General features: G+C 39.6%; 1 protein-coding gene across 1 annotated transcript in view; it reads right to left on the bottom strand.

The window, feature by feature from the left end:
- Nucleotides 1–12,498, bottom strand: part of RNF128 (ring finger protein 128) — a 108,754-nt gene extending 96,256 nt beyond the window's left edge. Inside the window, exon 1 of the mRNA XM_082717382.1 lies at nt 11,760–12,498. Coding sequence (XP_082573508.1) covers nt 11,760–12,165 — 406 coding nt within the window. The 5' untranslated portion in view covers nt 12,166–12,498. The remainder of the gene's footprint in view (nt 1–11,759) is intronic.
- Nucleotides 12,499–12,862: the final 364 nt, after the last annotated feature.

A 12,862-nucleotide genomic window follows, 5' to 3' on the forward strand; every position in this document is an offset into this window, starting at 1 on the left:
TCTCCATTTATATACTATGTTTTTATTTCCTCTTTCATTTCTGGAAGACATTTCCCCCAAACATTTAGCATTTGCCTTTGCTGCTCTGATTAAGCCCTTTCTTTCCTTGCACTTACTTGCTGTGGAGTTGATGAGTTTGGGGGATTCTGAAATGCTTCAAACCTTACCCTGATATTCCCTTCATTCAAAATAGTGGAAATGATAAAAATGTAAGAACCACTTTATCCCATCCAGATTATTGACTTGGCTGAAATAAACTGCACTCAAGGCAGAGGAGTCAAGATGGCGTAGAAGTAGCAGGCTGAGACTACTTCAGGTAGCAGGAGATCAGCTAGATAGCTTATCTAAAGATTGCAAACACCTACAAATCAAACAGGAGATCGAAGAGAAGAGCAATTCTAGAAACAGAAAATCAACCACTCTCTGAAAGGTAAGACTGGCAGAGAAGTGAATCCAAAGCAAAGGGAAGATAGACTGCAGGGGGAGGGGCCGGCTCCCAGCAAGCGGCAGAGAACAAAATCAGGACTTTTAAAAGTCTGTTTCGCTGAGGGACATTGCTCCAGAGGCTAAACCGGGGTGAAGCCCACGCGGGCTCAGCATGGCCTCAGGTCCTGCAGGGTCACAGAAGGATCGGGGTGGCTGAGTGTCGCAGAGCTCACAGGTATTAGGGTTAGGAAGCTGGCTACAGAGACAGAGCCAAGAGTGAGCTCACAGCTCAGGGTTACCTAGAACCAGTCGCCCGCTCGTGAGCTTGGAGCGCAGCTGGAGGTCAGGCAGACGGGAATTATTGGGCGCTATTCTCTGAGGGCACACTGAGGAGTGGAGGCCCGAGCTCTCGGCTCCTCTGAACTGGAGACTGGGAGGCTGCCATTTTCATCCCCGTCCTCTGGAACTCTACGGAAAACGCTCAGGGAACAAAAGCTCCTGAAAGCAAACCCAAGCGGATTACTCAGCCCGGCCCCTGGTAAGGGCAGTGCAATTCTGGCTGGGGCAAAGACACTTGAGAATCACTACAACAGGCCCCTCCCCCAGAAGATCAACAAGAAATCCAGCCTGGACCAAGTTCACCTACCAAGGAGTTCAGTTTCAATACCAAGGAGAGCGGCAGAATTCCAGAGGAGGAGAAAGCAAAGCACAGAACTCATGGCTTTATCCCCATGATTCTTTAGTCTTGCAGTTAATTTAATTTTTTTTTCAATTTTTTTCTCTCTTCTTCTGCTAAATTTTTTAAAAAATTTTACCCTTTTCTTTCTTAACGTTTTTAACTAGTTTATCATATATATATATATATATATATTCTTTTCTTTTTTATGTTTTTTCTTTATTAGTTTTCTTTTTTTAATTGTTTCTTTTTTTTTTTCTGAACCTCTTTTTATCCCCTTTCTCCCCCCCACGATTTGGGATCTCTTCTGATCTGGTTAAAACATATTTTCCTGGGGTCTTTGTGACCCTTATAGTATTTTACATGCTTCTTCATATACTCTTATCTGGACAAAATGACAAGGTGGAAAAATTCACCACAAAAAAAGAACAAGAGGCAGTACTGAAGGCTAGGGACCTAATCAATACAGACATTGGTAATATGTCAGATCTAGAATTCAGAATGACGATTCTCAAGGTTCTAGCCGGGCTCGAAAAAGGCATATTAGAGAAACCCTCTCGGGAGATATAAAAGCACTTTCTGGAGAAATAAAAGAACTAAAATCCAACCAAGTTGAAATTTAAAAAAAGCTATTAATGAGGTGCAATAAAAAATGGAGGCTCTCACTGTTAGGATAAATGAGGTAGAAGAAAGAATTAGCAATATAGAAGACTAAATGACAGAGAATAAAGAAGCTGAGCAAAAGAGGGACAAACAGCTACTGGACCACGAGGGCAGAATTCGAGAGATAAGTGACACCATAAGACAAAACAACATTAGAATAATTGGGATTTCAGAAGAAGAAGAAAGATAGAGGGGAGCAGAAGGTATATTGGAGAGAATTATTGGAGAGAATTTTCCCAATTATGGCAAAGGCAACAAGCATCTAAATCCAGGAGGTGCAGAGAACCCCCCTCAAAACAATAAGAATAGGTCCACACCCCGTCACCTAATAGTAAAATTTACAAGTCTTAGTGACAAAGAGAAAATCCTGAAAGCAGCCCGGGAAAAAAAGTCTGTAACATATAATGGTAAAAATATTAGATTGGCAGCAGACTTATCCACAGACACCTGGCAGGCCAGAAAGAGCTGGCATGATATATTCAGAGCACTAAATGAGAAAAACATGCAGCCAAGAATACTATATCCAGCTAGGCTATCATTGAAAGTAGAAGGAGGGATTAAAAGCTTCCAGGACAAACAAAAACTGAAAGAATTTGCAAACACTGAACCAGCTCTACAGGAAATATTGAAAGGGGTCCTCTAAGCAAAGAGAGAGCCTAAAAGTAGTAGATCAGAAAGAAACAGAGACCATATACAGCAACAGTCACCTTACAGGCAATACAATGACACTAAATTCATATCTCTCAATAGTTACCCTGAATGTTAATGGGCTAAATGCCCCAATCAAAAGACACAGGGTATCAGAATGGATAAAAAACAAAACCCATCAATATGTTTCCTACAAGAAAGTCATTTTAAACCCAAAGACACCTCCAGATTTAAAGTGAGTGGGTGGAAAACAATTTACCATGCTAATGGACATCAGAAGAAAGCACGAGTGGCAATCCTTATATCAATTAGATTTTAAGCCAAAGACTATAATAAGAGATGAGGAAGGACACTATATCATACTCAAAGGATCTGTCCAACAAGAAGATCTAACAATTTTAAATATCTATGCCCCTAATGTGGGAGCAGCCAACTATATAAACCAATTAATAACAAAATCAAAGAAACACATCAACAATAATACAATAATAGTAGGGGACTTTAACACTCCCCTCCCTGAAATGAACAGATCATCCAAGCAAAAGATCAACAAGGACATAAAGGCCTTAAATGGCACACTGGAACAGCTGGACATCACAGATATATTCAGAACATTTTATCTCAAAGCAACATACACATTCTTCTCTAGTGCACATGAAACATTCTCCAGAATAGATCACATCCTGGGTCCTAAATTAGGTCTCAACCAGTATCAAAAGATTGGGATCATTCCCTGCATATTTTCAGACCACAATGCTCTGAAGCTAGAACTCAATCACAAGAGGAAATTTGGAAAGAACACAAATACATGGAGACTAAACAGCATCCTTCTAAAGAATGAATAGGTCAACCAGGAAATTAAAGAAGAATTGAAAAAAATTCATGGAAACAAATGATAATGAAAACACAATGGTTCAAAATCTGTGGGACACAACAAAGGCAGTCCTGAGAAGAAAATATACAGTGGTACAAGCCTTTCTCAAGAAACAAGAAAGGTCTCAGGTACACAACGTAACCCTACACCTACAGGAGCTGGAGAAAGAACAAGAAAGAAACCCTAAGCCCAGCAGGAGAAGAGAAATCATAAAGATCAGAGCAGAAATCAATGAAATAGAAACCAAAAAAACAGAACAAATCAACGAAACTAGGAGCTTGTTCCTTGAAAGAATTAATAAGATTGATAAACCCCTGGCCAGACTTATCAAAAAGAAAAGAGGAAGGACACAAATAAATAAAATCATGAATGAAAGAGGAGAGATCACAACTAACACCAAAGAAATACAGACAATTATAAGAACATACTATGAGCAACTCTACACCAACAAATTTGACAATCTGGAAGAAATGGATGCATTCCTAGAGACATATAAACTACCACAACTGAACCAGGAAGAAATAGAAAACCTGAACAGACCCATAACCAGTAAGGAGATTGAAACAGTCATCAAAAATCTCCAAACAAACAAAAGCCCAGGGCCAGATGGCTTCCTGTGGGAATTCTACCAAACATTTAAAGAAGAACTAATTCCTATTCTCCTGAAACTGTTCCAAAAAATAGAAATAGAAGGAAAACTTCCAAACTCATTTTATGAGGCCCGCATCACCTTGATCCCAAAACCAGACAAGGATCCCATCAAAAAAGAGAACTACAGACCAATATCTTTGATGAACACAGATGCGAAAATTCTCACCAAAATACTAGCCAATAGGATTCAACAGTACATTAAAAGGATTATTCACCACGACCAAGTGGGATTTATTCCAGGGCTGCAAGGTTCGCTCAACATCCGCAAATCAATCAATGGTGATACAACACATCAATAAAAGAAAGAGCAAGAACCATATGATACTCTCAATAGATGCTGAAAAAGCATTTGACAAAGTAAAGCATCCCTTCCTGATCAAAACTCTTCAAAGTGTAGGGACAGAGGGCACATACCTCAAAATCATCAAAGCCATCTATGAAAAACCCACCGCAAATATCATTCTCAATGGAGAAAAACTGAAAGCTTTTCCGCTAAAGTCAGGAACACGGCTGGGATGTCCATTATCACCACTGCTATTCAACATAGTACTAGACGTCCTAGCCTCAGCAATCAGACAACAAAAGGACATTAAAAGCAACCAAATCAGCAAAGAAGAAGTCAAACTATCACTCTTCATAGATGATATGATACTATATGTTGAAAACCCAAAAGACTCCACTCCAAAACTGCTAGAACTTGTGCAGGAATTCAGTAAAGTGTCAGGATATAAAACCAATGCACAGAAATCAGTTGCATTTCTCTACACCAACAACAAGACAGAAGAAAGAGAAATTAAGGAGTCAATCCCATTTACAATTGCACCCAAAACTATAAGATACTTAGGAATAAACCTAACCAAAGAAGCTAAGAATCTATACTCAGAAACCTATAAAGTACTCATGAAAGAAATTGAGGAAGACACAAAGAAATGGAAAAATGTTCCATGCTCCTGGATTGGAAGAATAAATATTGTGAAAATGTCTATGCTACCTAAAGCAATCTACACATTTAATGCAATTCCTATCAAAATACCATCTATTTTTTTCAAAGAAATGGAACAAATAATCCTAAAATGCATATGGAACCAGAATAGAACTCGAATAGCCAAAGGAATATTGAGAAAGAATGCCAAAGTTGGTGGCATCACAATTCCGGACTTCAAGGTCTATTACAAAGCTGCCATCATCAGGACAGCATGGTACTGGCACAGAAACAGACACATAGATCAATGGAACAGAATAGAGAGCCCAGAAATAGACCCTCAACTCTATGGTCAAGTAATCTTCAACAAAGCAGGAAAGAATGTCCAATGGAAAAAAGACAGCCTCTTCAATAAATGGTGTTGGGAAAATTGGACAGCCTCATGCAGAAAAATGAAATTGGACCTTTTCCTTACACCACACATGAAAATAGACTCAAAATGGATGGAGGACCTCAATGTGAGAAAGGAATCCATCAAAATCCTTGAGGAGAACACAGGCAGCAACCTCTTCGACCTCAGCCACAGCAACATCTTCCTAGGAACATCACCAAAGGCAAGGGAAGCAAGGGCAAAAATGAACTATTGGGATTTTATCAAGATCAAAAGCTTGTGCACAGCAAAGGAAAGAAGACAACTGACAGAATTGGAGAAGATATTTGCAAACGAAAACCAAAACCAAAGACAAAACCAAAAGACAACTGACAGAATTGGAGAAGATATTTGCAAACGACATATCAGATAAAGGGCTAGTGTTCAAAATCTATAAAGAACTTAGCAAACTCAACACCTATAGAACAAATAATCCAATCAAGAAATGGGCAGAAGACATGAACAGACATTTCTGCAAAGAAGGCATCCAGATGGCCAACAGACACATGAAAAAGTGCTCCATATCACTCCGCATCAGGGAAATGCAAATCAAAACCACAATGCGATATCACCTCACACCAGTCAGAATGGCTAAAATCAACAAGTCAGGAAATGACAGACGTTGGCGATGATGCGGAGAAAGGGCAATCCTCCACACTGTTGGTGGGAATGCAAGCTGGTGCAACCACTCTGGAAAACAGCATGGAGGTTCCTCAAAATGTTGAAAATAGAACTACCCTATGACCCAGCAATTGTGCTACTGGGTATTAACCCTAAAGATGCAAACGTAGTGATCTGAAGGGGCACGTGCACCCGAATGTTTATAGCAGCAATGTCCACAATAGCCAAACTATGGAAAGAACCTAGATGTCCATCAACAGATCAATGGATAAAGAAGAAGTGGTATATATATACAATGGAATACTATGCAGCCATCAAAAGAAATGAAATCTTGCCATTTGCGACAACATGGATGGAACTAGAGGGTATCATGCTTAGCGAAATAAGTCAAGCAGAGAAAGACAACTATCATATGATCTCCCTGATATGAGGGAGTGGTGATGCAACATGGGGGCTTAAGTGGGTATGAGAAGAATCAATGAAACAAGATGGAATTGGGAGGGAGACAAACCATAAGTGACTCTTAATCTCATAAAACAAACTGAGGGTTGCTGGGGGGAGGGAGGTTGGGAGAAGGGGGTGGGATTATGGACATTGGGGAGGGTATGTGCTTTGGTGAGTGCTGTGAAGTGTGTAAACCTGGTGATTCACAGACCTGTACCCCTGGGGATAAAAATATATGTTTACAAAAAATAAAAAATTTTAAAAAAAGAAATTAACTGCATCACTCTTCAAAGCACTTAAAAATAAAAAAGAAATGAAATGAAATCTTGCCATTTGTGACGACATGGATGGAGGTAGAGGGCATCATGCTTAGTGAAATAAGTCAATCGGAGAAAGACAATTATCATATGATCTCCCTGATATGAGGAAGTGGAGATGCAACATGGGGGGTTAAGGGGGTAGGAGAAGAATAAATGAAACAAGATGGGATTGGGAGGGAGACAAACCATAAGTGACTCTTAATCTCACAAAACAAACTGAGGGTTGCTGGGGGGAGGGGGGTTGGGAGAAGGGGGGTGGGGTTATGGACATTGGGGAGGGTATGTGCTTTGGTGAGTGCTGTGAAGTGTGTAAACCTGGCGATTCACAGGTTTATCCCCTGTACCCCTGGGGATAAAAATATATTATATGTTTATAAAAAATTAAAAAAAAGAAAAAAAACTGCACTCAAACTTAAGCATTTCTTTCTTTTTTTTTAAGCTTAAGCATTTCTTAAGGCAATTTATCTATTAACAGCATAGTTCACTTTCAGGACCTGTTTGCTTATCCAGTGGGTACTTAACAGGCTCCAAATTTTACACTTTAATAATGGGCCTCTTGATTTTCTTGCATGTCTGGGACAGAACGGGATGGACATTTGGAACATTTGGAAAGGGTTGTTAAGACCTTATGTCATTACTTAAGGATACCATAAGCATGTCCTCCTTTTTCCAACACCATCAAAGGACAAAATCAAAACAGACTGCAAATTGGACAATGTTTAATTAAAGATTCACCTCCAAGCATTAGGCTACCCATTATTCCTCCTCAGTGGAAACTCTTCTCAGACTGAAGTTACCCCCTTCAGAGAAAAAAGACTGCTACTAGGGAGGCTATAAATAGACTGGGCCCAGGAGTAAGGAAACTGTACCCACATCATGAAACTAGGAGAAGCAAGGAGTGCAGAGGCATTCTTTATGTTTGTTGGGGACTTCAAAAGCAGACTAGAGGGGATGAGGAGTCCCAGAAATATAAAATGGTGGTGGTGGGCAGTGGGAAGAGAATATATTTGCACCACAGTAAGGCATGAGCATAGTGTGTTGTCAGTGACAAAGAGACAAGCAGCCCCTGACATCTGGGATCCAGCCTGCCACTATTAACTGGGCCTTGGTGTTTTCTTGTTGAGCATAAATAGTCTCACAGAACATCAATATTAGGGAAGGTTGCTCTGCAACCATGATGGATCAAGACAAAAATAAGACTACTCCACAATCATGTCTGAACATTGTCAAAATATGAACAGTGTCCCACCCACCAAAAATGACCAAACATCTCCCATCCTGGCTAATATGAGTGACTGTTGCTTCTTTACCAACTACTGCTCTAGCTTTAGGTCAGTCTGCCCCACTTAGAGATAAGATTTATTTAGGAATCTAATCACAGAATTTCCCCCACTTTCTGATAGCCTTTTTTTTTTAAAAGATTTATTTATTTATTTGACAGAGAGAGATCACAAGTAGGCAGAGAGGCAGGCAGAGAGAGAGAGGAGGAAGCAGGCTCCCTGCTGAGCAGAGAGCTAGATGCGGGACTCAATCCCAGGACCCTGAGATCATGACCCAAGCCGAAGGCAGCGGCTTAACCCACTGAGCCACCAAGGCACCCCAGCCTTTAAACGTAGAACAAAACCAGCTAGTGTAGCTAAGTCAGCCTGGTTTCCTCAGGAATTTCCTGGTTTAAGCACTGAAACTCTCACATTCCAGGGAATCCTTCAGTCTCAGGCAAACTGGGGTGGCTGGTAAATGGCCTGCTTCCCTAAACCCTCATGCAGATCATCTAAAGCAAGTCCAAATCCTCTTAAGTCCCTTCTACCACCCTGTCACTGAGATGCCCCATGGTTTCTCATGGTGTGCATTCTCCCTTTGCTGCAGCAAATAAAAAACCCACCTTTTTCAACTACAGGTCTTTCCTAGTGATCTGTGGTTGGAGGGCATTAACATCAGTAAGCAAAGAGGCACAACATTGTGGAAATTCTCCCAAGGTCTAGCATGGAAAAATGGGATCGAAGGAATGGAGAAGTAGGTGGAACAGGGCCAGAAGGCAAGGGTGCTACAGCCCTGAGGGGGCCAACGCTGAAAAGGTGGATTTTAGGGGTGATAAAAGACGAGGTGATGGAGATGAAGCCACGAGCTTTTGGAGGAGGAAGAGGAGTTGTTACGCACTCCCCACCCCCATGCTTAAACAATCATTGAACACTACATCGAAAACTAATGATGGGGGCGCCTGGGTGGCTCAGTGGGTTAAAGCCTCTGCCTTCGGCCCAGGTCATGATCCCAGGGTCCTGGAATCAAGCTCCGCATCGGGCTCTCTGCTTCGTGGGGAGTCTGCTTCCTCCTCTCTCTCTGCCTGCCTCTCTGCCTACTTGTGATTTTTGTCTGTCAAAAAAATAAATAAATAAAATCTTAAAAAAAAAACTAATGATGTACTATATGCTGGCTAATTGAACATAACAGTTAAAAAATTAAAAAAAAGAATAATATAAATGTTAAAAAAAAGAACACTAGTGAAAAGATAGCAAAACCTCACACCCCTTTGGCTTATGTTACAAAATAATGAGTCAATCTGTAACGGCCTAGAAGCTGATCATAGAGTTTTTGTATCCACACTTGCTTTACTGTCGACTGCATCATCTAATAATTTCTATATAAGGTAAATTTCTGGGAAGAGAGAACTCCAATAACACACCAGTTGACAGGTCTTACAACTGCAAAATATTAAACTTACAATTTTAATTCTTTGGGGTTGAGGACATTCAATGTTAAAGACCAGTAATCAGACAGGAAGACAAATCATGAGAGACTCTTAAGTCTAGAGAACAAACTGAGGGTTGCTGGAGGGAAGGTGGTTGGGGGACGTGGTAACTGGCTGATGGGCGTTATGGAGGGCATGTAATGTGATGACCACTGGGCATTATGGAGGGCATGTGATGTGATGACCACTGGGTGTTATACGCAACTGATGAATTACTGAACTCTACCTCTGAAACTATATTTTGGCTAGTTGAATTTAAATTAAAAAAATAAAGTGGTAATAGGAAAAATGAAAAAATAAAATAAAGGCCCTACAACAGTGTCTGACATATAGTAAATGGCAACAAATATAAACTATTACAAATACTATCATTATGCTCTCTTTTTCAATGTGCTTGTTTGAAAAAAGGGACAATGCAGTAGTTTTAAAAAATGTTTTTGATTACGTACCTTTGAGTATGCTGGAAGTACATATTGAATGCTAAATGTAACTTCCTTGTTTTTAATACTCTGCTCAGAGTCAAACGTTTAGATGACTGTGTACATGCCCTTTGGTGAAATTTATTGTAAGTGATCTTTGGTAAATCTTTTAAAATCAGGGGCTGGGTACCCACATTCCACTCGATATTGGCCCCTACTGCGCGTTGCAAAGCAAGTTTTGCAACCGGATTACAATTTAGATTGGTACTATTTATACTTAAAAAATAGCAAGGGGGGCGCCTGGGTGGCTCAGTGGGTTAAGCCACTGCCTTCGGCTCAGGTCATGATCTCGGGGTCCTGGGATCAAGTCCTGCATTGGGCTCTCTGGTAAGCAGGGAGACTGCTTCTCTCTCTCTCTCTCTCTCTGCCTGCCTCTCTATCTACTTGTGATCTCTCTCTCTCTCTCAAATAAATAAATAAAATCTTTTTAAAAAATAGCAGGGGGTGAAAACAAGGTGATTGTCCATGCAAAAGGAAACTTAGAGCACTCAGAATCTAATTGGAACATTAGGGAAGTAGGTTCCTTAGAACAGATTCAGTTTCTGATTTTCATGAGAAAGCTGTCTTTCTTTATTTCTACAAAAGTAAAAGTCACCTGTAAAAATGTAGGAACATGCATGGAAGCCTTCTGGAGTCCTCTGAAGTTCAAAAGAAGAAAAGAGTGAATGCCTAAGTTCTGGGAGTGTCTAGAATATATTATAAAAGGTAGCAAGTGGAGTTTTGTACATTTATGATAACTTGGTACTGCTGAAAGATTGTCTTTACCAGGTGTTTTGATACCCAGGGAAACAATCAGCTTGTTTATCCTACATTAGTACTAAACTGCCATACTGCATGTGTATAACCTGCATGTTCCAGTCGCTACTATTCTTAACACAAATTTGATTTACTCTCTTTTGCAATTCTGAAATGTGTTGAATTTACATTAATTTCCTCAGGGCTCAAGTTTGGTGGTGATAACCAATTATCCTGATATTGTGTTCTTCCAGTTCTTACCCTGTTTGAAATTATTGCCTTTTATTTCCCTCTTTAGCTATTTGGGGCTAAAAATACCCATTCTTACCCACACTATAGAAAACTTGGGTAACAAATCTACTTCTTTACTAGTTTAAGTATCATTTATTTGGAAAGTGGCATTGTTTTACAAAACAAATAAAATAAAAACAATAATTCTTGGAAGTAAATTCCAGTAGCAAGTTAATAAATTAGATGGTTATACTTACTTATGAAGTCCTAAGGAAATACTTACAAGGGAAACTTTTAATTTTGATGTAAATTTTGGTGTGATCTTATTTCTACTATGCCTTTTCCAATGTATACTCTTTCTAGAGAGTAGTTTTATATGTATTAGTCCCACAAACATTCAAATCTCATATGCACACAGCAGATAGATTCCCATTTCTCTAAACATTTTGTGTACTTACAATATGCTATTGTTTACTTATAATAATCGGTTTTGTAGTTACTGCATACTTGAATACATACAATTCTTTCTGTCTAAGAAAATGAATCAAACTGAAAAGCACAAATTGAAAATGGAATTAAAATATTTAAGTTTTCTTTAATGTTTAGAAGTAAGGTACATTTTCTTCAAAAACAGTTATGAAATAAACAGTGAGCAAACTAATACAACTAAGAAAATCGTGAAAGGGATATAGAGATCATTTCATGAATTGCTTTTGTCTTTGGAACAAATTAATTACAAGTATTAATTAAGGGATAATAGTGCTGGGCAAAAAAGAAAAAAAAATTAAATCATTTTTACAATGTCATTGCCAGATCCTAGAGTAATTCTAGATTGAAATATCATTTTAAGATAAACAAAGACAAACCCTCTTTAGGACTCGGTCATTACTTACCGAAATTTGCCATCTGTATTGTCTGGTTGCCAGTGTCTGGAACATTGTAAATCACAACAGCATCTGCGTTTCTTCTGCCTGCTGCTTGAATTTTTTCCGAAAATGTACAATTACCTCTTTCTATCAGTGCAATCCAAGGACTGTTAGTATTAGTAAACTCAGTGTTGTAGTCACAAGCTTGGTAGTTATTGTTCTTGGGGATGCCCACCACCCCCATAGCATTAGCCACTGGTGAGGCTAATCCATAAACACCACATTCACACCTCTCTATCGTAGTGTAGTTGCTGGTTTCATTGTAATAAGTCACAGTCACATAGGCATTCATTGAAAAAGACGCCGTGATTTTAAATAAAAAGGTAAAAATTACAAGCAGCCGAAAACAACTGGACTTATTCTCCTGGTTCATTGCTTGTTCATCTGAGCATAAAACTTAAGATGTCTGCTGGTATTTCCAACTATCAGTCACCATTTGTCCACTCAAGTCCCCGCTAGGCAGAAGTTTGAAATTTCAGTTGCAAGTAGGTAACTGATCTCACCTCTAGCAACATAAGCTCTGAATACATCAGCTCTATTTCACTTTAGTTATCTACGTTCTCCCTTGCCTGCCCCTCCTCCAACTGCACACACGTAACCTTTAACCAGGACTACGTTAGCAATAAATAACACCATAAACTTTATTCTACATGTCAACTTATCAGGATTGGATGACTTCCTGCACTGAGATTTTTTTTCTTAATGTGCCAGCTAATGCACGTTCATAAACATGGAGTGGATCGGAATGAGGAACTGGACTCTTGGGAATCCCACGTGACGAGGCTGAAAGTCACCTCTCTCAGATTATCTAAAACAAACTGGTTTTCCAAGCCCTGCTGAAATATGCTATCAACCAGTCCAGCCAGGAGTTAAGACCCAGAAGTTTAATTGCTACGGTAGAAGTAGAATTGATTTTATAGCCCTTCCCCCTCTTACTTCTTTGTGGAATTTTTCTTAACAGGCTCCCCAAGGAATATCTTCAGCCACCTTGTTTATTCGTTGAAAAGTCAACATATTTCAGTGGCTAGGGATCCTTTTAAGTACAGTGCCTTGCCCGTGGTAGGCGCTCA

This window comes from Mustela nivalis (genome assembly GCF_964662115.1).
Source record: "Mustela nivalis genome assembly, chromosome: X".
NCBI lineage: Eukaryota > Metazoa > Chordata > Mammalia > Carnivora > Mustelidae > Mustela > Mustela nivalis.